At 48.2% G+C, this 25,102-nt stretch overlaps 4 protein-coding genes across 4 annotated transcripts; 3 read left to right on the top strand and 1 right to left on the bottom strand.

Moving 5' to 3' along the window:
* Positions 1 to 1,847: 1,847 nt before the first annotated feature.
* Positions 1,848 to 3,853, top strand: tnni1a (troponin I type 1a (skeletal, slow)). Its single transcript, XM_055510587.1, has 5 exons — positions 1,848 to 2,129; positions 2,304 to 2,435; positions 2,567 to 2,656; positions 2,776 to 2,952; positions 3,495 to 3,853. The coding sequence occupies exons 1-5, from the start codon at positions 2,121 to 2,123 to the stop codon at positions 3,597 to 3,599; spliced, it is 513 nt and encodes a 170-aa protein (XP_055366562.1). The 5' UTR covers positions 1,848 to 2,120; the 3' UTR covers positions 3,600 to 3,853.
* Positions 3,854 to 4,838: 985 nt separating this feature from the next.
* Positions 4,839 to 9,630, top strand: lad1 (ladinin). The gene is made up of 14 exons (XM_029155913.3): positions 4,839 to 5,071; positions 5,615 to 5,785; positions 5,910 to 6,192; positions 6,787 to 6,860; positions 7,031 to 7,199; positions 7,373 to 7,462; positions 7,729 to 7,772; positions 7,856 to 7,898; positions 8,011 to 8,048; positions 8,143 to 8,209; positions 8,292 to 8,426; positions 8,551 to 8,640; positions 8,883 to 8,984; positions 9,153 to 9,630. Exons 1-13 carry the CDS (start codon positions 5,034 to 5,036, stop codon positions 8,970 to 8,972), a joined length of 1,332 nt encoding a protein of 443 aa, XP_029011746.1. The 5' UTR covers positions 4,839 to 5,033; the 3' UTR covers positions 8,973 to 8,984; positions 9,153 to 9,630.
* A 1,369-nt stretch (positions 9,631 to 10,999) lies between these two features.
* Positions 11,000 to 13,656, top strand: tnnt2a (troponin T type 2a (cardiac)). Its single transcript, XM_055510588.1, has 11 exons — positions 11,000 to 11,023; positions 11,263 to 11,319; positions 11,924 to 11,950; positions 12,098 to 12,116; positions 12,492 to 12,555; positions 12,672 to 12,788; positions 12,885 to 12,962; positions 13,034 to 13,144; positions 13,243 to 13,352; positions 13,432 to 13,522; positions 13,612 to 13,656. Exons 5-11 carry the CDS (start codon positions 12,502 to 12,504, stop codon positions 13,654 to 13,656), a joined length of 606 nt encoding a protein of 201 aa, XP_055366563.1. The 5' UTR covers positions 11,000 to 11,023; positions 11,263 to 11,319; positions 11,924 to 11,950; positions 12,098 to 12,116; positions 12,492 to 12,501.
* A 1,270-nt stretch (positions 13,657 to 14,926) lies between these two features.
* Positions 14,927 to 25,102, bottom strand: LOC114858542 (plakophilin-1). Its single transcript, XM_029155911.3, has 15 exons — positions 24,828 to 25,102; positions 23,114 to 23,235; positions 20,612 to 20,797; positions 20,329 to 20,525; positions 20,105 to 20,249; positions 19,743 to 19,950; positions 19,480 to 19,648; positions 19,140 to 19,257; positions 18,144 to 18,296; positions 17,906 to 18,073; positions 17,489 to 17,642; positions 17,211 to 17,397; positions 16,929 to 17,013; positions 16,462 to 16,574; positions 14,927 to 16,368 (listed from the first exon to the last, which is right to left on the bottom strand). Exons 1-14 carry the CDS (start codon positions 24,988 to 24,990, stop codon positions 16,500 to 16,502), a joined length of 2,130 nt encoding a protein of 709 aa, XP_029011744.1. The 5' UTR covers positions 24,991 to 25,102; the 3' UTR covers positions 14,927 to 16,368; positions 16,462 to 16,499.

Genomic DNA, 25,102 nt, shown 5'->3' with positions numbered 1-25,102 from the left:
CGGAGCAGCAGCCCCAGGTTCAAGCCACTAGAGGCCGATCTTGCTTTGTGCACTAATGATCACGGTTTGATGCAGTGCAGGCTCCTCTGTGTGGCGTTTACTGAGCTCTGTTATCTCCTCCTTGTTTGATAATAATAACCGTGGGTTCGTTTTATATAACTGTGCTTGTGAAATCCACGGTCAGGACCGTGTTTTTAACTTTCGTCGTTGCCTTTAGTTTGGCCCTGGGTTCGTGCTTCAGTTATATCTGTGGAGAGAGTATGTCTGAGAGGCTTAATGTGTGAAGGAAGGATCCCAGGGGCCTCTCTGCTATTCTCTCTAGTATTTTGATCGTCCCTCTGAGGTTCAGCCGTGGTAAACAGAGCTGAAGTCCAGTCACAGCAGCTGTATTTAGGCACAATGATGCTTTAAGCTAACGGCTAACGTGGCCTCTTTAGATCGGCTCCAACAAATAAACAAAGGGCATGTGATCATTTTGCAGGGAACAATTACAACATACTAATAATTGTACAACAATAGTAAAACTTCCTGAAGTGAAGGTGAAGCTTTCATCTTTTTGGTGCCAGGCTCCTCTCCAGGCGCTCGAATGAATTTCGGAGAGACAAATCAACAGAGCAAGAATAGGCTGTCGGAGAGATGGGGAGCGCTAATAATAGCCTCCACTAACAAAAGAGGAAGAGGGAGAGGGACAATGGGCGGTGCAGTTAAATAGAAGGATACCAAATCTGTGGCCTCATCGGTGGTTTGTCCATCCTGCCTCTGCCTCGTCTCCTCTGCGTCTGACGCTGGTAAGGTCCCTTCATTGGGAGCTTTTTCATTCTCATGTGCATATTGTATAGAAACGGAATTGATGACGTCTTAATGAGATTTTTGACCTGCTTGATAATTATTTTCGGGTTTCAGTCTGAACCTGTTGCTTCCTACAGGGATTTGGCAGAAATACTGACACCCCGCTTTCAGTATCACATTTACATTTTTCATCCTCAAGACTCACTCATTAGAAATGTGTGCAGGAACAGTATGTTAAATTAAGACAAACCTGCAGCCACGGCAGTTCTGAGCGAATCCAGGGCGAACGAGAACCTTCCAAAGCACCACTGCCTGTTTTCTGTGCTGCCAAGTTGGCTGCGCGACAGAGGCCCATAAGCATCCGTGAGGTACAGGCGGTAAATCCATGATCCGGGCTGGGCAGCCCCCGCACAATCATCCTGCACAGCTGTCTATCAGATGTCCCCTGGTCTATTTGGGGAGACCGGCCACTCTAAATTCCTCTCCTCGAGATAATCCCGAGCAGAGAGACGGGGGTGATGGATGAGGGATGGCCGTCGCTCAGGAATCCGTCGAATTACATTAGTGTAGGTGCACCGTCCTGGGAAGAAGCAGCTCTTTAAATGGGAACGGGGAGGCCGAGAAGGGAAAGAAGTGGTGGAACTACAGGGATGAGCTGAATTAAGTGACTCTCAGTAATCCTTTTAAATATGTCTCAGTTTATGTTATTTTACACATGATACGATTCCAGAGTCAACTGTCATCAGACTCTTGCTGCTCTTCGCTTATGTTTCGATGTCTTAGCAACAGCGATAACAAACCCCAGTCTTAATACCGGACTTAAACCAGGATTGGAGCTCATTAAAGAGTTTTGCCCCGTGAAGGATGCCGTCACTGAGCTGTTGCGTGCGGCCATGCGTCCTCACCTGTAATCAGCTGGCTGCTTCATCTGCTCCTGGAAAGATGAGCGTCCTGCCAAGCGCCGCTGAGCCGGCGCCGGCAGCTGTTTGCCCCGCGTCTGTTTCTAACGTTCTCCGTCTCTCTCCTCCAGTGAGAGCTCGCCAGTAGGATGCCTGAGCACGTGTGAGTGGTCCGGATTTCTGCTCTTTTTATAGAACGCTTCCTCATTTGCCACACAGACACACGCACAAAGCTAACGTTTCTGGTGTTTGTTCTGCATTTTCTCACACTGTTGTTTTCTTTACAGGCAAGAGGTAAGGTCCACGTCTAGGCTTCACAAAACCATCCAATATGAATGAAACAGGTGATAATGCAAAGCTGTTATTGTGGTTACACTGATCTGAGTTATGCCCATCTAGAGGAAACCCAAGATATCAGCTTCAAGGAAGCTGATGCTCAAGGTAAGAAAAATGAAGTCTGATGTTCTGCAGTCAACCTGTAATGTCATGTCTGTCCACATGGGGGCGGTAGACACATATGAAGCGATTTGAATATTTATGTCTAAAAGCCTCTGTTAACCAGAGGCGCTTCGTGAGAAAGGAGCGATCTGTAATCAGTGATCACAACGTCCGCAGAGTCTGATGGTGGCAAAGGCCAAGGAGGAGCTGGAGCAGGAGATTGTGGAGAAAGAAGACGAGAAGCAGAAGTATCTGGCAGAGAGGGCTCCCCCTTTGAACACCAGCGGCCTGAGCCTGGCCCAGCTGCAGGTGACCTGCACCACCCTGCGCCTCCCTGCACCCGTTGTCAGAGCTTCAAAACTAATAAAAGGACACAAGGGATCCCATTGAAGCTCCTTTACGTACATTTTCTTCTTCATCGTTTTTTTGTGTGTGTGCAGGATCTCTGCAGGGAGCTTCATGCCAAGATAGACGTGGTTGATGAAGAACGATATGACATTGAAGCTAAAGTCATGCTCAACAAACGTGAGGTCCGTTTGTGATGTAAACACACATCAGATAGTCCTAGTTTAAAGACGCAGCAGACCTGTGGCCATGAAGACATCCTGCTGCACCGCTGCTAAACACGTCTTCAACCCCCTCCGCCCAGATTAAAGACCTGAACATCAAGGTGTTGGACCTCAGAGGGAAGTTCAAGAGGCCCAATCTGCGACGCGTCCGTGTGTCCGCTGACGCGATCCTGCGCTCGCTGCTGGGCTCCAAGCACAAAGTCTCCATGGACCTGAGAGCCAACCTCAAGTCTGTCAAGAAAGAGGACACGGAGAAGGTGCAGGAGAACGAGCACACACACACACACACACACACACACACACACACACACACACACACACACACACACACACACACACACACACACACACACACACACACACACACACACACACAAAGGGAGCACAAAGCTGACGCTGGGGTGCAGTATGGGTTTCACATGCACGCATGACATCAATGCTCCACTGAAAAGAGTGTGTGAAAGGTGTGTGTACGACACCGAGCAGGAGAGCAATGCAGGGCGGAAACCGTGTGTGTGTGAGACAATGATGCTATTGTGCACTTTGCAGCTTTTGTAGGTAGAGCGCCACACCGGTCAGTGTGTGTGTGTGTGTGTGTGTGTGTGTGTGTGTGTGTGTGTGTGTGTGTGTGTGTGTGTGTGTGTGTGTGTGTGTGTGTGCGTGCGTGCGTGCGTGCGTGTGTGTGCAGCTGTAAACCAGTTCTACTATGCAGTAATAATAAAAATGTCTGAACATGCTCTAAACAAAGACTGCTTTCCCCTCTCATACCTCCTCTTAATCCATCTGTCGTCATCTGCAGAAGAGGCCGGTGGAGGACAGTGACTGGAGGAAGAACGTGGAGGCCATGTCAGGGATGGAGGGGAGGAAGAAGATGTTTGACGCCGCTAAGGGTCCTGCTCAGTGAGCACAGAGGGGGGTCGGTCCTCAGGTTTGCTCCTGCAGGTCAAGACCTTCATACCTGCGTGTTTGCTGTTCCTTGCCTGTTTATGCAGTGTTGCAACAGGAGACTGTGGCCTATATCAGCATAGGACTAGTGTCAGTGGCGTGTCTGGATTATAGTGTTTCTTAATATTCTTTATTGGTAATAAACTATAAGCATGATCCATTCATTTTTTGGACTGTGAAACTGATTCACAATAAAATGCATTAAACAACCAATTTATTTCTCTGTTGTCAAATGTTGAACGTGAACACTTTTCAAATATAGAGTCATGCACAGAACAGTAACGGGCTCCGCTGATGCCTGAAAGCCTCACTTTCTACTCCATCAGCTGTTTTACTGGCCTCGCTGTACAAACAGATGTTGGGCGATAACAGCAGTAAATCATCTTTATTTCAAATGTGGGCTGATGAATATGTGACTCAATTTCATGCAAATAAAAGATTCTTTCTAGTTACCCTTTTTTGGGGAGCGCTGGTCTAAAATAGCAATGACATGTCAGTTATCTGTCCACAGCTGTAAAACAGTTCTCGTCGGCCTCCTGCTTTTTTGCATCCTCATAAAGCGCCCTCTGAGAACAGCGTTCGTAATCTCCATTATCATTTTATCGAGGTGGATGCAAAGAGCCTGAACGGCCCTTTCGCCTGCTGCGTGAGGGGAAAGTTTGCTCTGCTTCCATTTATGAGGAATTGGGATTCAAGCAATACTCCAACTTTCTCCAACGTGCATAAAGAAGCCTCAGGTTTGCACACGGACACTAAAGGTGAAGAGGATCAGATGCTACGTTATCAGTTGCGCTGATAGCTTGGATCACACTGGTTGGCACAGACGGAGTAGGCATAGGTGTGGTATACAGCCAAGTGTGTGTGTGTGTGTGTGTGTGTGTGTGTGTGAGCCTGGGTCAGAGTCCGGCTCCAAAGAAACAGGTGTGGCGAAGTAAACACTGCACACAGTGAAGTCACTCGCTGTCCGATGCATTGAAACCTGAACACACAGGAAAAGAAAGTGGTCCCTGTTTCGTAACAAGCAGTGAATTAACGACTAGTAACTATCATATTATTCAACTGTTATAGGAGCGACGCACGCACGACAGAAGGAGAGGGAGCGCTCTTTCTCTCTCTCTCTCTCTCTTGTTCTCTCTCGCTCCCTTTCTCTCTCTTGCTCTCTCTCTCTCCCTTTCTCTCTTCTCCTCCCTCTCTCTCGCTCTTTCAGGTGGGGAGCTCACCTTTGCGGTCACGTGACTCCTCCGTGAGCAGCACCGGGGTAAAGGTGCACTGCTTTGTTGCCGTCCTGTCTGTAGCTGACGCTCCCGCGGTGCCCGTCACTCGTCTGCTTCCTCCCTTTGTGCGCGTGGAAGCCTGACATTGGGGCTTTTTGGTTTTGTTTCTTCGTTCCAACATGTCCATCAGTCGGAAGAACTGGTCGGCGCTGTCCAGGTAAGACATTGTGCTGATGACTTTCCCACAGGGAACGTGACACCTGTGGGCGAGGGCAGCACCCGCAGAGCCGCGCTCTGACAGCTCGTGTCTGAGTCCGGCTCTGGACGCTCCGCTCGTGCAGGTTGAACAACCTGAGGTTGGACAAAATGACCAGTGACTTCCGGTGCTTGTGGTGAAGGATGACAGGAGCCGTTCTGTCCGTCGTCATTTGACATTTTAGATTAAAGACTTGGGCGCGTTTAACCTTCACGAAACGCGTTTGTTCCGGGGGAACTTCCGGCGCTTTGTTCACTGTTATTACCTGGAGCATTAGACGTCCACACGCGTCACGCATGACTCCAGACTGATTATTGTTGCGTAGACAAACAGCCCGCTGCGCCCTCACGCGCCTTTCAACAGCTGGTGAACAAGTAAAGCGGGTTTTGGGTAACGGTTAGGATCAGACGTCTGCGCGTCCACTGTCCCATCTGTACCTGAAACCTGATGCGCTCCTGCTTTCGTTTTTGTCCTTATCGCTGTGGCTCATGACTTTGGCATCAGCCTCGCGCGCCAGTGGACGATGGAGGACGAGGAAGAGGTGGAGCGAGAGAGGAGGAGGAGGGTGAAGAGCTCGAGCGGCGCCGACCCCGACTCTGACGTGGACCACGCATCCCGAGCGTCGCCCCCCGCTGGGACAGACCCCACCAGTGAGACGTCCCAGAGTCTCAGCAGGTAAATATTAAGATTTATATGAAGTTTATGAGAAACTGTAGCTGTCATTATAAAAACCCGAGCACATGCAGGTCTGACAGGTCCTGTCTCTGCAGACCACTGATCATGAGGCATTTATTCCTAGTGTGGAGCAGATCCAAATGGACTTTGTGGAGATGCTGCGCGTCCGCGATGAGAAGCGGCGGATGAGGCACGTGGAGACGCTGCGGCGGCAGAAGGAGGAAGGTGACGACGAAGGAGCCAACGGAGGAGGCGGCGCCAGGGTGGAGCTCCTGGGGGACGTGAACGAGGAGCGCGGCGGCGAGGCGCCCCCTGCGAGAGCCGCGTCCGGACCGCAGCCCCCGAGAACGGCCTCGTCCAGTCACAGCGGCAGCGGCGCCGGCACCAACGGCATCCCACACCGACAGGTACGGCTGAGACACGCGGCGGCATCACCAGGGTCCATCCTCTGGGCACCGTGACCTCAGAGCAGTCCAGCTTTTACCGGCCGACACATCCGAGCTATTAATGCGTCACTGAGTCCTGACTCTGAGCCGCCGGCGGTGCCAACCTGCGGAGAATCGACCCCCGCTGAGGTTGAACCACGTTAATCATTCTCCACACGCTGCTGCTGCAACAACAACTTCCCCCCGTCAGATAAAGATGTCACTGCTGTTTGAAAGATGCTTCACCGAGCAAAAACAACCCGTGCACACGCGCCATAAATTCACGAACCCGATTGTTCGTACTCTGTCAGTTTGAGGAAACTGGTGCATCCATCGGCCTTATTACGGGCCTGGACTCTCTCAGTAAATCAAATGATCAAGCGAATGCCCGGTGGACCTTTGATAGGACGTGCTTAAGGTCGCAGGCTGAGCGGGTTTATGGCGCTGCCAGGTCGCTCTGCTTTACAGCGCGTCCGACTGCACGCTGTTTCGTAACGCGAGGAGTGCCTCGCCGGACAAAAGCTCGTGCTCTGTGTGATTATGCTGATGGCCTCCACTGTCTTGTGTCTTTGTCAGGCTGAAGGCAGCGAGTCGCTGGGGAAGAGCCCTAATCCCTCGCCGCCGGTGAACCCGGCCCGCAAGTTCGTCAGGTTAGCGAGCGCCGCTCCTGCCGCCGCTGTTGTTTTTGTGGGCTAGTCGCTCGGAGGTTTGAGATTAGATAAAGGTTATTGATTCGGCACGGGGAGGTAACCCTCCGCTCTGCCGGAGCTGCTCCGGGATCAGCCGCTCACCTCTCATTCGTGCACCCCTGCCGTTTCAGCTCCGTCTCCATCTCGCTCGACAAGGGCTCCCCCTCGAGCGGCCGCAGCGCCCCCATGAGCCCGCTCTCTCCGGCCGGCCCCGCGTCTCCTCCGCCGCCCTGGTCGCCCTGCCAGAGCCCGCCCCCCCGCGGAGCCAAGAGCCCCGCTCACAACGGATACGCGCAGCAGGTACCTCGGCGGATGACGTCATCCGTGGCGGCTGTCTCGCCTCGAGCGTCTGCCACGCGTTGATGCCGTCAGCGGCGCAGCAGCGCATCCTGGTGTTTAGAGGGTGAAGGTCACTCAATAAATGCTCCCAGCAGGAGCAGGCCTTAGATAATGGTTGTTTCCCTCCACCTCAGACCAGTGACAGCGTCTTTTCCCCCGGCGGCACCTCTGAACAGACGACCAAGCCCTTCATCAGACAGAGCTCCAGGACTTTGTCTTTCAGGGTAAACTCATCCGAGCAACACACTGACCTTCGTCAATTTGACTGTTAAAGCGTGATGGAATCTCGCGTCGCCCGACGCATGCAGGCTATCAGCTCCGCTTCATTTGCTTGTGCCTATGCTAATAGCTGATGTTTACCAGCCCGCGCTGCTGACTGCTCGCTTTGTTAACGCTGCGGCGCATAAAACGGGTGAGAGGATGACGCTCATCAGCCGCTGGCATTCAGACCTGACTGACGCGTTGCTGCCTCGCTGTTGGTCTTTCACAGATGATGAAGAAGAAAGAGGAGGAGAGCTCGCCGCTGCAGAGGAGGTAAGAGGATCAGCTCGCTCCACGCTCGCTGCTGTTTGCGACGCGCACGCCTGAAGGTGAACACAAACTCGCTCATTTTTCAGTGCAAGTGTGAGAATGGCTACGAAGAAGTTTGAGTCCAACACAGTAAGACGACCGCTTTCATCTGACATGAATATGAGACTATTGGCTTTAAAGTTGTACATAGCATTGATGTAAAGTCTGATCATTCGTATATTTGGGTTTTGACCTGGTCCAGAATGAAAATGAAGAAAGTCCAGGATCTTTTCAACGAAAGTGAGTCACACTTTTGATTATTTCCATTATTGCAGTTTGACTCAGAGTAAGTAAAGACAGCGTCACATGGTCACACGTGTCCTGCGTTCTCCAGCTCTAGGCAGAGGATTTCATCCAGGTCCATCCAGGAGAAGATGGAGAGACTGGCTCAGGCTGCACAGGTCAAACTCTCAGCAAAGCAAACAGCGTACATCAGTTTCCTGATAGAAATGAAAAACGGACAACATTACTTTGTGTGTGCAGAAGTCAGAAGTAACGCGGTCTCCAGATGTGACTCAGAGGACGTTGTTCCTGATGGAAGAGGTGTCGAGGAAGAGAGGCCTGTTTGAGAAGGACCAGCAGACAGCGGCGTCCAGCAGCCCTGGAGTTTCACGACAGGTTTGTTCATTAGATACACACATCACACCCAAACATTCATTTGACTTGGCTTATTGTATATATTATTATATATTTTTAGTATTTTAAAAATTAAAACAACTCTATTGAACATTTTTTTGTTTAGGAATTTAGGAACTTTGCATCGGGGATGTCAGACCGGATCAGCCGCTGGCTCAACAAGACCAACCCAACTGGGTCCTTGCACACATCTGCTGTAAGCGGGCAGGTTTATGCATTATTAAGGAAGTAACTGTGTCACTGTAAAAAGTGGGAATGGCGGCCGGTGACCGCTAGAGGGCAGCAGTGCTCTTCCTGCGGGTCGTTATAGTCAAATTAAGATTAATTATTTACACATACATTAAACCTTTAGGCTTCTTTGTCTATAATAGCTTCGTTTCCTTTCTGTTCCGATTGTTCAGACTAACATGAACCTGATGCGATCCGCACTGTTTACAGGACTTGAGACACGTGGACATCGGCAGTAAGAGGAGTCTGTTTGAGGCCACAGCAGACGCCTCTGCCTCTAAAAGCAGCCAGACGAAGTAACGTACTGTCCAGGTAACTGTCCACAGCTCACACAGTAACACACAGTAACACACTGTAACTGTTATTTGTCTGTTCATATGGAAACAGATGTAATAACGCATGAATAATGTCGCTTTGTGAAATCAGCCTCATGTTCAAATAAGCCCTGTTGCTTTTTCCTTTCTGTGCCTGTATTTGTAGGATTAAGAAGAGAAGGAGACGAAGACAACTGGAAGATTAATGGATGTTGTGACTTGTGGTTTCTTTCAGGCTTTTCTTGTGTTTTTTTTTTACTTAACTGCGAAAACAAATAGAAGGAACAGACAAGAGAGACAAGCTGAGTTCAGCATTAGGAGAGAAAATGGAGAATTCTGCTTCGGCTCATAAAGGCTTCATACACGTCTGCATTTTCAGGATTAAGATAAAATATTTGTGTCACTTGTTTCCTCGCCGTTGAGTAGAAGGTAAAAAGCAAAGCAGACAGCGTGATCTGTGTAATGTTCCATGCACTTTAAACAGATGACGCCCGCAATGCTGCTGATGCTCACGTTTAATAAATCACAGCCACCGAAACAGCATCAATAAAACGTTTTCATCAAATCTGCCAAAACTGTTTGCTCTGTGAGTCACTGCGGGCGAGAGGCCGCTTGTCTGGGAGGAAATAAAAGCTCTCTCTACACCTGTCTGTCAGCAGCTCATTTCACCGGCCGTGCACGCGACGCCGGCGTGACGTGTGCCCATGCGTGGCGCAGATAAGAGCGGGGGTCTGCGCTCGGGCCGCGTCCGTCTGGGCCTCGGCTCCTGTTTGTTCGCATGAGTCACCGTCTGTGAGCCGGGGCCCTATCAGCCCGGCTCGCAGCAGCCTTTTATGGGAATGCTGATAGAGGCGAGAACACGCTATCTGGAAGGTTATTATTACCACAACAAGGGGTCCCGAAGCCCCTTCCCAGCTCCACAGTTCAGCCCTCCGCCCTGAGGCTCGCTGTGCTGCACGCCGAGTCTCCTCATCCATCCAGGTCAGGTACGTGTCACCAGCCACTGCGTGTTCCGTGGATGCCGGCGTGAAGGGGAACGTTGCCTTCAGGTGATTCGGTGTCTGTTCCATGCTCAGGTTCACCTGAACACTCGCCGCCATGTCCGACAGCGAGGAGGTGGTGGAGGAGTACGAGTAGGTTGAAGCCAGTTGTCCGTTTGTCTGTGTGAATGTGGAACAACTTCTTTATGTGAGGTTTCTGGAGCCGATCAGTAACTGTGTCCGTGTTCGTGTTCATTTCACAGGGAGGTGGAAGGTAAGAGCTCACAGCCATCACACCATCATTACAATGAGCTACTGTTGAAAGTAAAACTGCACTGTTTAGACAGGAGCTTACAATAATCAGCCGACACAATAACACACAGCATTAAGATGGCTTTAAAAGGAACGAAGAGGCCGTTTACTAATTGTGTCAGATGTCAGACTGATCCGGTTTCAAATGTTTAAGCCAGATTAGAAACTAGCAGCAGGTTTATTGTAAACAGGGACGAATGTAGTGGGTCGATTTACTCAGACGATGTAAAAACGTTACTTGTTCTGTTGACCTTATCTTCCTGTTCTTGTTAATGGTTACAGGTGTGTGATGTGATTCTAATGCGTGACTTTCTCTGTAAATTCTTGTCCTGTTGCAGAAGTAGAAGAAGAAGCGGCTGGAGGTATGAGGAACTCAATGTAGAAAAGCTTTAGTGCTGTCATTTGTAAACGCACCCCAGGTTCACAGATTGTTTTGATTGAGTGAATGGTTTCTGGTCGCGGTTCAGCGGCTCTAAATGCGAGCAGCAGGTGGAGTAAAGAGCGAGTGCAGTGGCTGAAACCCGACAGACATGAGTCACGACTCAGGAGTTCGACCCAGAGCATCTGCTGCTTTTCAGATTCCCGCTTGGTGTGTGTGTGTGTGTGTGTGTGTGTGTGTGTGTGTGTGTGTGTGTGTGTGTGTGTGTGTGTGTGTGTGTGTGTGTGCTCATCTGCCCTGTGCTTTGCTTAGCAGAGGAGGAGGAGGAGGTAGAGGAGGAGGAGCAGGAGGCGCAGGAGGAGGAAGGTAGCATTTCCTAAACTACAAGTAAAAGTAACACTGATGGCAGCTCAGCAAACTAACATCACATGGGCGCAAAAAGCTGAAAAGTGCACTATTGTATTCTATCTACCCTGTTTCCTATATTAATGTATTAAAAACAAAAGCAAGACGTGGAAACAGTGAAGCTTCATGAAGCGGTGGAACCACAACCATCTATTATGTGGAGACCTCTCAGACACTGTGTCATTTCTTTTCCGAACCAGAAGCCGTTCAAGAAGAAGATCAACCAGCTGCAGAAGAGGGGGCTGAGGAAGAGCAAGGTGAGGGGGGGTGGGGGGGTGGAAAACGTGTCCGTCAGGGTGTCATTACAACACAATAACGGTGATTCATCTATTCCCGGCCGCATTAATCAGACAGTCAGGTGAGAAAACGTCCACCTATCTCAGGCAGCCTTCACTGCGGTATGTGGCAGGCTGCCGTCAGCTGATAAGCTCAGCGCCGCGTCTGGCTTTGTCAGCCGCCGGCCTCTGGGTCGGAGCCTCCTGCTGTTAGTCAGAGCTCACGTCAGCATTTAGGCGCTCTGTCTGAATCAGGCCCATCCCCGCTTCAACCAGGCCGACGCCCTGTGAGGCATCTGTAAACAGTCGCCCCGCGTTTAGAAGGCGCCGCAGGAGAACGGGACCTTTTCACCCTCTGAGAATGCCTGTTGTTACAGCAGGTCTCAGGTGATTTATTCTCCCAGTCGTTTAAGGGAACCGATCTCCGTCTGACTAATGACAACTCGCAGTAAAAGACCCGAGACGTCATATTTAACTGTCTACAACTGATTTCACACAAAGATAAAATAACGAGATCTTTAAAGATTTATTTGGAATCATGACTAGAGTCACTAGCACTTACCACCTCTCAACCCTTTGATTCTAGATGAAGACGAGGAAGCAGAGGACGGAGGTGAGACACACGAACGCCTCAGTGATACTTGCATCTGAGCACATTAAAACGCAGTGTGACTGCAGCCTGTGGCCGGGACTCGATGCTTCCTGGTGTCGTCCACCAGCTCATATAGGTTCTCTCCTGTTTTTCATTCTCTCTCTGTAGAGGCCAAACCAAAGTTCAAGTGAGTAATGTGGAAACCAGGCATGAGAAAAACACTGTACTAAACTTCAGTAACTCCTGACACATTACTCAGAGGCCACTTATGGCCACTTCAAGCTTCCACTGACTGTAATTGACATCAAACATAATGTACTCTGACTGACCCTAAAACTGCATAAGCACGCAGCCTTTACAGTTACAACGAACTAAAACAACAAATACTGAATGAATGACATTAAACATTTACTAAATCACTCAGTTGAATCTATAGAAGCTGCTTCCTACAGTAACATGCACGGGCAGGGACCTGCCCCGATAAGCTGCTGAACCTGCTGAATGCAGATAATCCTCACGTCGTCATCCTGATGATTTTTACCGTTTTGCTTTTCTTCTCCAGGCCGTTTATCATGCCGAATCTCATCCCCCCCAAGATCCCCGATGGAGAAAAAGTGGATTTTGATGTGAGTCACAGGCTCAGGCTGACCAACTGCTCAGGAGTAGAAATACATACGGTGCTTAGGCTTTGTAGAATCTCTGTGATTTTAAATGAAACACACCCACATCCTCGTGTCTGCAGGACATACACCGTAAAAGGATGGAGAAGGACCTGATGGAGCTGCAGACTTTGATTGAAGTTCATTTTGAGAGCAGAAAGAAGGAGGAGGAGGAGATTATTCAACTCAAGGAGAGAATTGTGAGCCCCCTGTCCCACGACCAGCCCCGTGTTCACCCGTTCAGACTCACAGACGTGAGTTAAGCATCTGATGGTGACGGTGATGTCTGTTTTCAGGACAAGCGTCGGTCTGAGCGGGCGGAGCAGCAGCGGATCCGCAGTGAAAGAGAGAAGGAGCGACAGAAGCGACTGGAGGTACGGCCGCTTCCCTCGCGCTGCGATCAGTCGTCCATAAAGGTCCATTCACTGTGAACACGTGTCTGTAGGACGAGAGGGCTCGTAAGGAGGAGGAGGAGGCGAAGAAGAGAGCAGAGGACGACGCCAAGAAGAAGAAGACGCTCACCAGCCTCCACTTTGGAGGTTACATGCAGAAGCTGGTGAGGTTCATTCAAATTAAAGAGGGCACGTTGTGTTTCTCACCAATGGTGATGTTACGCATCATCAGCGTGGCCTTGAACTGTAACCGCTCGTACAGACTGAGAAGCGAAGCGGCAAGAGGCAGACGGAGAGGGAGAAGAAGAAGAAGATTCTGAGCGAGAGACGCAAGTGTCTGGACGTCGACAACCTGAGCCAGGAGAGACTCAAGTAGGTGGAGGAGCGTTAAATGGACAAACAGAATAACCATGAACATACAAACAACACAACTCAAATGTCGTCGTAACAGGGAGAAAGCGAAGGAGCTGTGGGAGTGGATGTACGAACTGGAGGCAGAGAAGTTCGACCTGCAGTATCAGTTCACCGGCCAGAAATATGAGGTGTGTGTGTGTGTGTGTGTGTGTGTGTGTGTGTGTGTGTGACATACATCAGGCATGATAGCATCATTTGTGCCTTTTCTTTGTTCCAGATCAACGTGCTGAGGAACCGTGTCAGCGACCATCAGAAAACGTGAGAACTGGCTCATATCACAGACAGTGTAGGTTCAGGTCCCCCCACGTGTCCCGACCCGACCTGGCTGCTCGTTAGGTCACGATAAGCTCTGACATCCTCTGCGGAAGGTGGAGGAATGTCAAACGTGCTCAACGTGTGTCGCGCAGACCTGCAGCCTCGGCTGAGCGCTTTCTAGATGCCTGTCTTAGCTTAGAGATGTACTTCCACTTCCACAGATCTAAGAGGACCAAGAGAGGCCTCAGGAAATAGATGCTGATGTGCTGAGCCAGGACAGGATCCACCAGACGACTCGCCTTGAGCCAGGCTCTCCAGCCACGCCCTGGTCCCCTCGTCGCAACACTAACCCGTTTTCCAGCTCGACCTCACGCTGATGTTCAACGTTCTGTATTTAGGAGTGTAAATAAAACCATCTTGTTGAAATCGCTGCTTCCTGATCGTGACCTTACGAGCACCGGGTAAGTGTTCGTTAAACAGCTCCATCATGAGTAACATGAGTCTAGGCCAGGATGGAGTCTGTGCTCAGGGACAGGCTCGGACACGATGCTCCGGGTTTTATACAGACACACTGAAACACAATGAATCATCTCCATTTACTTTTAATCCAGGTGGGAAAATCCTCTTTGTAACAAGAAGTTCCTCGTCCTGTTTTCCAACGTCTTTTCAAAAACGTAGCTCAGAGTGATTTCACATAACAACATTTTCTGGTCTTGATCAGACACGTTGATGCCCAATTAATCACTAATTAAGCCTCTGATGTGGATGTGATGCAGCACCAAACCTGCTGTAAAGGTTACAACTTGTAACAAGCGATTCGGTGGTAGTTGCATTTACGACAATGTAAGAACACAAAAACTTTATTGGCCTCTGTTAAAACCATGCATGACGCAGAGACTGTTTCCAGAGAAGTTTGCAGTCATGGGAATTCCAGCCAAACCCGTCGTTGGTGCAACCAAACACAACAGGCCACAGACGCAGACACGAGTGTGAAGCTTCTTCTACATAAACCAATAAAATGCTCCTTATTTGTTGTCTTCTAATAATTGTTTACAAGCGAAGACAATATTGTTTCTGCTAGCAAAAAAATATATACTAGAAGAAAGACAAACAATTATGCTCATGGCCTCTCGTGTTTTTCATAGCTGTTGGCTTAGTCAGAGAACGGCACGCACTCACGCACAGCAGCTCCCTGCTGCAGCGCAACTGGTTCCAGAGACCAAAGACGCACGGGAGGAACTGGTCAATGTGGAGAAAAGATCACCAATGACAACGGCGCCTGTGCATCTGTGATTTATTTATATACACATACTGTGAGTCAGGGAGTTACAATTACAGGCCACACACGATTCTCCAGAAATACATTCTAATCAATACTGACATTGTTCTTCTCCGAGGCACATGAACGTCTGACAAACTGTCCACTGAAACTCATTACCTGCCACGAGCTTTACGTATTTGTAACAATGTGTTTAAAAAGACCTTTAAATCCTGTATATGCAGCTCTATTGTAATAGCATGTGCTGTAATGACCCTTTAAACATTGACACAGAGCTTTACATGAAGAACAACATCTTTTTAGACAAATGAGCTCAAACACCATTATGTGTGTATGAAGGTGCACCTCTGGCCTGAGGGGGCGCGTTCTCAGGGCACAGTCCCTTCACTGATCCCAACACATGGACTTCTTTATGTAACTTGGCCTCAATTTTGCCATCTCCGTTTCCAACCCTTAATATCTGAAAAAAAAAAAACCCTGATGCGTTGCACACAAGCACGTTAGCGAAGAAGCGACGTAGCAGAACATGGCACTTGCTTGACATAAATAGTTAGTTCTGTTTAGTTGCGGTTTTGATGAACGATAGTTGAAAGGATCGATACTGAACGACTGAACTCAGAGTTTGTGTCTCTGCTTCTGTCATTTAACACGATATCTTGTTTGCTTTGGTTTCTGAACACTCAACAGACTCCAACATCATTTTGTTGCAGAGTAAGCGGTTCTGAGTGGAATAACCTCACTTTTATTCTGTTAACTATTTGGTTGATGAGAGTCGATGTAGGTTTTGATAGTGATTTGCATTAAACACTAGAAATGTAGCACTTCTTTGTTTTTGAGCTTTCGTTTCAAACTAAGTCTTGACTCTGTCATTTATACTGGAGGTATCTTCATAATAAACAAAACTAATAACTTCAACAAAACAGAATCAAACATTAAAAAAAACTGTTAGTTTACCTACAGAGCAAAAACATCTGATAGCAACAATTCAAAACTACACATACATTCTTTTTATTCCCCATTTTCTTTCCTATGACTTTCATTTTCAGCTGCTCCATCCTCAAGGCCTCAACTGACATTTTGTCTTTAGATATTTGACAGAAACGTCAACGGCAAGCTGTCTGCGCTTCGACTGGATGGCAGGTTTATAGAACACACACACACAGCGAACCGATCGCTAACACACACACACACACACACACACACACACACACACACACACACACACACACGCCGCTTTCTATATACACAGACAGAAACATATGCAAATTAAATACATGTGACACGGCAGGATTAGTTATGGAAATAAAGGCTTTTCTCTGTCTGTGCAGAATGGATGACTCGTAATTGACAGGCTCTTTCGACAGCTGTATAATTTGAAGACTTTTGCCCTCCGTGCTGCGAGGGTGTGGCCCAGCAGTGTTTTAACATGTCGGCTTCCATCTGCAAGCAGACACACGAGCACATGGAGGAAAACAGAGAGGGCTTTACGCGCGTCTTTGTCTGAATATGTGCAGCTCTGTGGGGGACTCATACCTGCTGTGTCACGCTGGGCTCCTCCAGACGCCCGCCGCTCACTCCACCACTTGGGTCGACATGTGCGCCTTTTTGGTGTTCTCGTTGACAAAGAACCCTTTGGTCATCCCATTCTGTGCACGGGGAAGACACACACACATTGTTTAGGGGCCGGCGCACAGACCTCCGTCCTCCACCCTGTCATGGGTGACTCGCATTTCCCCGCTTCCACGTATTACCCCTCCCACGACTGACTGGGAGCACAGAAAACCAGTCCTCCTGGATTCCACGGCGACTGTTTCTGTAGTCACTCAACTCTTGGGTGTGGCGGAAGAGAAAGTGAGCGAGTGCTGCAACACCTAAGCATTCAGTGGAGCCTCCGTGTGTTGTGCAAGGCTCCGCACACATGCGCCGCGCTTTAGCCCCAACGTAAATACAAAGGCTCGGGCTGCGTCGCCACACTGCATTTAATTCATAACCACACTTACCTTTTTCAGTACACTTTGCAGATTCTTCTCATACCATAGGCTATAAAGTAGCGCCGAGGCTGCGTTACTGCCTTTGGGAAAAGACCTAGACATGAAAACAAAAGAGGGTACGAATGAAGAGCAGCAGATGGAAAAATCTCTTGTTAAACTATAACAACACAAACTAATTTGCATTATGGTGAAATAAGGCCAAAATCACATATCTGCACGGAAAAATGTCAGAACATGACCAAACAGTCAAAGAATGCATTTAGGTTTATGACTAGTCAGTAAAAAACTCACCTGTCCTCACTGAGGTTAATCAGCGATGACACCATGTCACCAGAAATGCTCTTCTTGCTGACCTCGGTGTCAGATAGGATCAGACTCCGGGTCGTGTTGCAAACCGAGGCGATGGTGTCGTCAGACCGGCCCATGGCCTGGGGCCCAGAGGAGAGCAGGCTGCAGAGTTTGGGCAGGACCGGCTTTACTGCGGAACAGACAAAGGGAAACATTTCACGTGTTGAGTGAGCTCAGACCGTGCTTTTGGACCACAGTGAAACCCGCGTTCCGGCTCCTACCCATGGAGGCCTGCACCGCGCTGGTCCGACACATGTTGCTCAGCAGGGACAAGGCCACGCTCTGCAGTTTCTTGTTCTCTGAACTCATCAGAGTGGGCAAGGTGTTCACAGCCCCCAGCTTCTGAACCAGAATCTGGCTCATAGCACTGGACCCCTGGACAACATCACATGACTTCATAGCAGCACTATTATAAGTCCTGTTTGTATTAAGCTGACTTGGTAGCTGTTAGACAGTCAACTGGCTTACGTTCCTTTATTTTATTTCTAATTACAGATAAATCACCAAAAATCCAGCTCCACCCTTTGTCACAACACTAGTCAGTTCTTCAAGCGCCTCCCCAACTGTTGCTGCTCTCTTTAGTAATACTAATAATAAGTCTAATGAGCCAAGCCTAATAATTATGCTCTAGTTCTCACCGGTTTCTTGCTGGCAGTGAGGTTCTGCAGGGCGCCACAGCAGGCCTCCAAGGTGCTCTCATTAGTGGACGTTTCCAGCAGAGACAAGTACATGGCCATAGCTTTAGGATGGCACAGCCAGTTCACACCTGATGCTGTGCTGTCCTCTGGTACGTCATTGATGAAAATCTACAGAGAACAGGAGGAAAGGCTTAAGGAAACGCCAACCCAAGGGTGCAGGTGTGTGACTGATGCACACCTCTTTTTGGGCCTTGCTGCTCTTGGGGCTGAAGCATCCAACCGTAGAGGTTGTCTTCTTTTCCTCGGGTTTGAACTTCACAAAACACTCTGGGGACTCTTCCTCCAGCTGGTAGGTCAGGTTGTGAAGGATGCACGCACAGTTTTCAACAGACTGTCACAGAAAGGCCATTAATAACGTTACTGTTCTGTTGCTTCCTGTGTTATTCTTCTTTTGCTTGCTATTAAAATAAAAGTTATTGATTAGCTTTTTTGCTTAATGTATAATTTGTTGGATTTTTAGTTGTGTAAGGTCTTAAACCTTGTAAAGTGCCCTGAGATGACTTTTGTTGTGAATTGGTGCTACATAAATAAAACTGGACTGAATTGAACCTGTTCATCACAATTTTAATTGCATTAGTCAATTTATGTAAACAGGAACCACCATCGCAATTTATGTAAATTAATATAAATGCAAATTCAGAGACAGAGATTTATTGATTGCAAAAAATGTAGCTGTATATAATAATGTAGTTTAGATCTCTTACTAATTAAATAAAGCATTATATAAACATATATAATTACTCTTTTCTATATAAAGCTTGTGTCTTTACTTTAAAGGCACAATGTAAAATAAACTGACTATGTTGCTGCAGTTTAACTCTGCTTTTGTGCTTCGCTCAGACAAAACACCAATTAGACCTTGATCATACATTACACACAGCCTGTGTAAAAAGCACTAACTCAGACATAGAATTACGCGGAGAACCACACCCAACGCACCACTACCACATGAAACCACTGAAGGTACACAAGGTGATAACGCCACTGAAGTATTTACTTGCTTATCTTGTCTCTAAATATGTCGCTGTGCCTGTTCGTTCATTATTCACCATTCACTGTTAACATAACAAATACATGAAGTCGTATGCGATAGTAAATAAACAGTGGCTCCATCATAACAATTAGCTGATTAGCTCTGAAGGGGGTGAATGAGGGTGTAGCGGTGAGTGTTCACCTTGTCATTAGGAGTGTCCTCTGCCACACACGACTGCATGTAACTCATGAGGGAGTCGATTAAGCCGGGGCACTTCCTCATTGCCTTCCTCCCGTCGGTCTGGCCATAGCTCAGGTTCCTGAAAATCCAATGTTTCATTAGCACAGGGTTTAATTAAAGTGCATATCACAAACGGTCCATGTGGGTTTGGTCAAGAACTCAAGACTGAGGGTGAACGTCAGGGGATGAATTTATTCATGCAGACTGGAATTTAATAATTAATAATTGAATAATAATAATTGAATTCTTGGCGTAATCACAATGGTTGAGTTCCTGCTAACACTGTATGTGCTGGTCTTACCGCAGGCAGCCGGTGGCGTTGTAGAAGACCTCTGGGTGCACGTTGTTGTTCTTGATCTTGTCTGACCAGGCGGTGAACGGCACCAGCACGTTGTCAGTCAGCACGGGCATGGCCGTCGTGGTGAGTTCCCTCTTCATGTCGTCTTCGGAGGACAGGTTCCACAGCAGGCCTACGCGCGCCGCCAGAAGGAAGCCACAAACATCCACGGTGCTATGGCTGCAATCATCCGCAATCCTGAGCTCTGGCCTGAACAAAAGCCTTACCTGTGATCTGCTTCTCAGTCTCGGTGGACTCGGTCCCCTTCAGCAGCTGCAGCGCCCGAGCGATGCCCTCGCACTGCTGAACCTTACACTTGTTCTCCTTGTTCTTGAACACCAGGTTCCTCAGAGCCCCGGCGGCGGCCTGGCTCACCTCGGAGCCGGGACTCTGCAGCAGGGTCACCAGAGTGGGGATGCCCCCTAGTTGGTAAACCTGCGGGGCAGAAAGAGAGGCGGGGGGGGGGGATTTAGGCTGAGGCGCTTCGCTGCAAACGGAGGAGTGGCCGCTTTCTCCTCCCGCTCCCTCCAGGCAGATACAGCGGCCCGCTGCCTTTTTAGTTGCGTACGGGTGCTCGTGAGCGTCAAACCTTGTGCTTGGCCTCTTCGTCTTTGTAGGTGATGTGTTGGATGTAGTTGGCTCCGCACTGCTGGTAAGTCTCCTCACTGTGAGACAGGAACGCCACCGCTTGATCCAGGGTGATGACATCGGACATGTTCGCTGCGCTGCTGACTCTGCAGAAGTGAATACGGTGAATGTAAGACGATGCTTAAACCTTACACAGTAAAATGATGGACAGCGGGATGAACTCACCCTGACTGCTGCATCTCTGTCTTGGACACTTTCATGGTACCCATCTTGCCATCGGTGTTGGAATGGGTGGAGGGAGGGCGGCCCATGCGCGTCTGGCTGCTGGTCAGCTGGGTGCCGTTGGTTGCGGACTGGACGCTGTGTCTAGTTACTCGTGACTGCAGGGTGGGCTGGTTCTGTGCCGTCTGCCCTTTGGCTTTCTAAAGACAGCAGTACAGAATGTTTACACGACTCTGTGCTTAAATCCCTCAGTGATAGTTTGCTATTAAATTCAGCCACTCATTACCATAAGAGTTCCAGGAGCGGGAGAGAGCAGATTAGCTAATATCGGGTCGCTGCGACTGGGTTTGAGGCCGTTGGGGGTCTGGTTCCACCTGGAGCTGTTGACTTGCTGCTCTGCGACGCCCGAGGTGCTGAAATGTCTCCCCACAGTGTTTTTAGTGTAGAGACTGCGGCTCCTCTGACCATTTATCTAAAAGGAAACAACGTGAGAGTCAGTCAACGGCCAGTGACCTCGCCTCCAGTTACAACATGACTAATGCTAACAGGAATCAACTCCTCCACTAAAACAAAGCCTGACCTTTAGGCTTCTGCTCAGCAACGCTTGGGGGGGACAAGAATGTAGCGCAGCCATTTTCCACAAGAGCAGCTTTCAAAGACGCCCGGAGTGGGGAACTCAACCCAACACAAGGCCTGAGTGGCGTTTGTGTTTTCGAGGGGCAGCGGGATGCACCAAACCACCGCACAAACCACGGTAACACGACACGCGGTCATTTGAGACCGACTGGGGCTCGTCGAGCGCTACGAGTGCTGGTGCAGGAGAGCAGCTTCTCACAGAGGAGCTTTGTGCTCGGCACAGCGCCCGTACAACCTGTCCTCACCATCCCAGGGCTTGATGTGGCGTAATTATCCTTTATTAATCAATCAGTTCAGCCTCTCCTGGCTTTGTATTTGCATTTGTGTGCATGTTTGTGAGGAAACATCCCACCCTTCCAGCTTTGCTTGGGATTAAGTAAGAGAAACTTGTCACAGCCCGAGTGAAACGACAGAACATGTCCTCCCAGGGCTCTAACAATTATTCACGCTCATATTGAACTTTGTTTTTGAAAATATTTGAAAATTAAAAACCTGGCAGAGGGAAGGAAAATTCCGATTTGATTCTTTGGAGGAGCAAAAGTTTCCGCAAGCCAAACAAACACTGAAAGGAACAGATCATGCTCAGCGTAACAGAAAAATGTTCCCACAGTTAATCACAGCACCTGACGTGTCGGCATATGGATCAAAAAGGATTACTGCTAATGAGGAAGGAGAGACCAACAGACAGTGGTGTTTTTTGGCCGCCTGTTTAGCACCTCTCCTATTTCAAACTGGTCCGGTTGCTCAGTAACCGGCCTTACGTAAGTCCTGTTACTTAGCAGCACAAGCATGATGTTGGAGAAATCTGTCAACAAACACCTGACGGCATGTTCAGTCCCATCGGAGGCCGAAGTGGCTTTTGACCGTGGACTTTGAAAAAGTTGGAGATTCCAAAAATAACAGGATTTCCGCATCAAAGCACAAATTTTAGTAGATTTCATCAAACGTACTGTCGTCATTGTATTTGGATCACACAGGTATTTATTTATGTGTTCCTAATAAAGTTGCCACTTTAGCAAAAGTAAAGCATCTCTGCACACAGTCCTTGAGCGGACAACCCCCACCCACTCATCTATTTCCCTTGAAATTTCAATAAGGTGACAGAATCAACACTTACGATATAAAATAGCAGAGATGCAAACTGTGATGCGACAATTATTAACCTTCCCCAGGGAGCGCACATCACCACACTCCCCAAACATGCCTCAGCTCATCGTAAGTAGGTCAGGTCAGGCCAAGCATTGCATATACAGTAAATAATCTCTCTCACACACACACACACACACACACACACACACACACACACACACACACACACACACACACACACACACACACACACACACACACACACACACACACACACAGTCAACATTACTCCACTGTGGAATGTGGATTAGTCCAGAACTGCTAATGAGCTGAACACAGCCTGACTCTGAGTCTGAGCAGACACACAGCAGTGGCTCCATGGTTGTCGCTACGAAAGACACCGAGAGGAACAGACCAACGGGTCAAAGGTCGGGGTCTGCTGAGGAAAAACGAGCTCAGCGAGCATCTTATTTGATGGAATGTTTCACTGAGCGTGTTACTAAGTCACTCATACAGAGTGGGCCATCCTGTTTGCTAAACACACTCATAAATACAGGCCTGAATGCATCCAATACAGATTGTCTCATTTCAGGTCATGTACACATGAGCTGGGAGGGAATGTTGGCACATAGCTGAATTATTAAGCATTACTGGGGAGTGCACCACACAACGTGTGCTTGGGGGATTTGTTTTGTTGTTCTGCTTTCTTGCCAAAATTTAAATGAATGGTTGCTCCTCTTTTCTTACCACGTTTCACTAAACACAGTTACGTTGGTTCACAGCCTGGAGCCTGTTTTTTTTAGTTGTGGACACAACTCGTTGTGAAATCCCAACTTAACAAGTTTCCTGTGTTTACAATATGTGAACAACACCAAGAAACTACTCATTCAAAAGGGTTATCGTAATAACGATTTCCATTTTCTGTAAGTCATGTTGTCTTTGCTCCTATTGTACGAAATAAATTAAAAATGGGACCTGAAACAGTAAAACTCCACCTTTGACTATGAATCAAGAATAATAAGTGTGAAATGCCACAAAGGGCTGTTACAGAAGATTCAATTACCGCTTTCTTGAAGCCTCCTGACAGAGTGGAGGCGTTGCGGCTGAAGGTGCCATTTGTTTTGGACGGAGAAAACCTGAACGTTCCAAACTCAGAGTTGATTGTGGACGTCTGCAGATTCAGGCCTGTTGAAGTGAGGAGACAAACAGTGTGAGAGAAGCACAAAGGAGACAGGTCAATATTAATAAGGCAGGAAGTTACTGTCAAAATAAAATACCGGGGGATAATCTCTAATCTTGGGTGGATTTTTTGGTACAGGTAAATAATCAATATAACACTGGATTTAGATCCCCTGATTTTCAGCTTCTAAAGCGGTGCCTCATTTGGCTCAATAATTTTGAGGAAGATTTCCTTTTCAGTAATGCTTGCAAACAGGCCAGTGTGAAACAACGTGGGATTATCTGTTTAAAGGTAAAATCATGGCAGGTCTGACAATCAGTCCATCAGACACGCGACACCATGACAGTCACAGTTAGTGAGATTTGTGACGCTCGTTATGTCTAATCTGAAGGGAAACCAGCATGTTCTAGCATCCGTTTACCTCCTGGATGATTCATAGACAAATGACTACACATGTAAACACAGCAGTATTCTGATGAGGACAGGAAGAACCCTTCACTGACATCAAGACTTCAGGTTTGTGGGCTGAGACTTTTCAGGCATCTCTCCTTGAACCTTTTGTCACTTCAATAAGTCCGAAGTTAAAAGTCAACAGCATCAGTCGCATTAATGTAGCAGCATAAACAAAGCAAAACAAAGACACATTCAGAATTCTTAGGATGATTGAACTGTTCTTGGAGACTCTCACTGTTTTCATCTACTTTTACTTTCCTAATCACAGGAGCTGACGTCCAGACGAACATCTTCAATCGAATCAAGACAGCTTCCTGTTATTTCGTTCATCTGCCAGTTTAGTTTCAAAAGCACAGGAGCAGCTGCCAACAAGAAAATCTAGTGGCAGATGTTTGACTGTTGTTTCAAAAACATCATCTTAACGAGTGAAGCAGCTTTGTGTTAATTACTCTGAAACCTGACTTGTGATCCTGGTCTACTAATTGCTGCCTTATAACGTCAGGACTGTCGTTATTCCTTTTATCCTCAGCAAAATTCTACATCAAAGCTGCAGTTTTCATGTGGAAGCCATCGATGCTTGTAAGACACTGGTGTTGCTCTTGAAATGAAAATGAAATAAAGCAATCAAAAATAAGAATCTATACTTTTATATTACATATAAGAGATCTGTCATTAGAACCATTTGGTGCCATGGAAGCACCTGCACATTTCACAACAAACACTTCAGTTTCTCAATACTGGTGGATCTTCATAATTCCTCTTGCAGCAATGTCGAATACCAGAGTTGTTTTGAAAGACCAAACTCTAATGGAAGAAACGTGCGCGTGCGCTTTTTGGCAAGTCTGAATTCCTAACTTTGTCAGAGCGCGCGACACTCGCTTCTCACAGCGCCCGACAACTAAACGGATCGCATTTGACGAAACTCAAACTGAAAACCTTTACTGGTTTAAACTAACTTATAGTTTAGACACCGGGACTTGTACTAAGACATCGAACTAGAGCGCGCGCGCACGCTTGCCAAAGACGCAGTTGTTTAATGATTATGATGCGACACCTGAAAGACACATGTCCACATCAACACATTCAACATGCTGAGGACCACTTGCTCGTAACTTCATAAGAGGGTGTAAACAATGGTTCCTACTTGTGGGTGAAACGGTGGGCGAGCTGCTCATCCCGTGTTTGGACTTGCTCCTCTTGATGGTGTGCACTTGATCCAGCACGCGCTGCTGCCCCGTGCGCAGCCCGTTGTCCGAGGGCAGCGCGAGCGACGTGTCCTCCGCGCACCCGACGCCCATCGCCATCATCTTCCCAGGACGCTGCCCGTCTGGACCGAGGAGAAAAGACGCGGGCCTGGAGGAGGTGCGAGGTTCCACTGCAGCGACCTCGGCGGACGTGCCAAGTATGCAGACGGAGTAG

The sequence above is a fragment of the Betta splendens genome, chromosome 7, assembly GCF_900634795.4.
Source record: "Betta splendens chromosome 7, fBetSpl5.4, whole genome shotgun sequence".
Classification (NCBI taxonomy): domain Eukaryota; kingdom Metazoa; phylum Chordata; class Actinopteri; order Anabantiformes; family Osphronemidae; genus Betta; species Betta splendens.
This window is presented reverse-complemented; position numbering and strand designations above follow the sequence as displayed.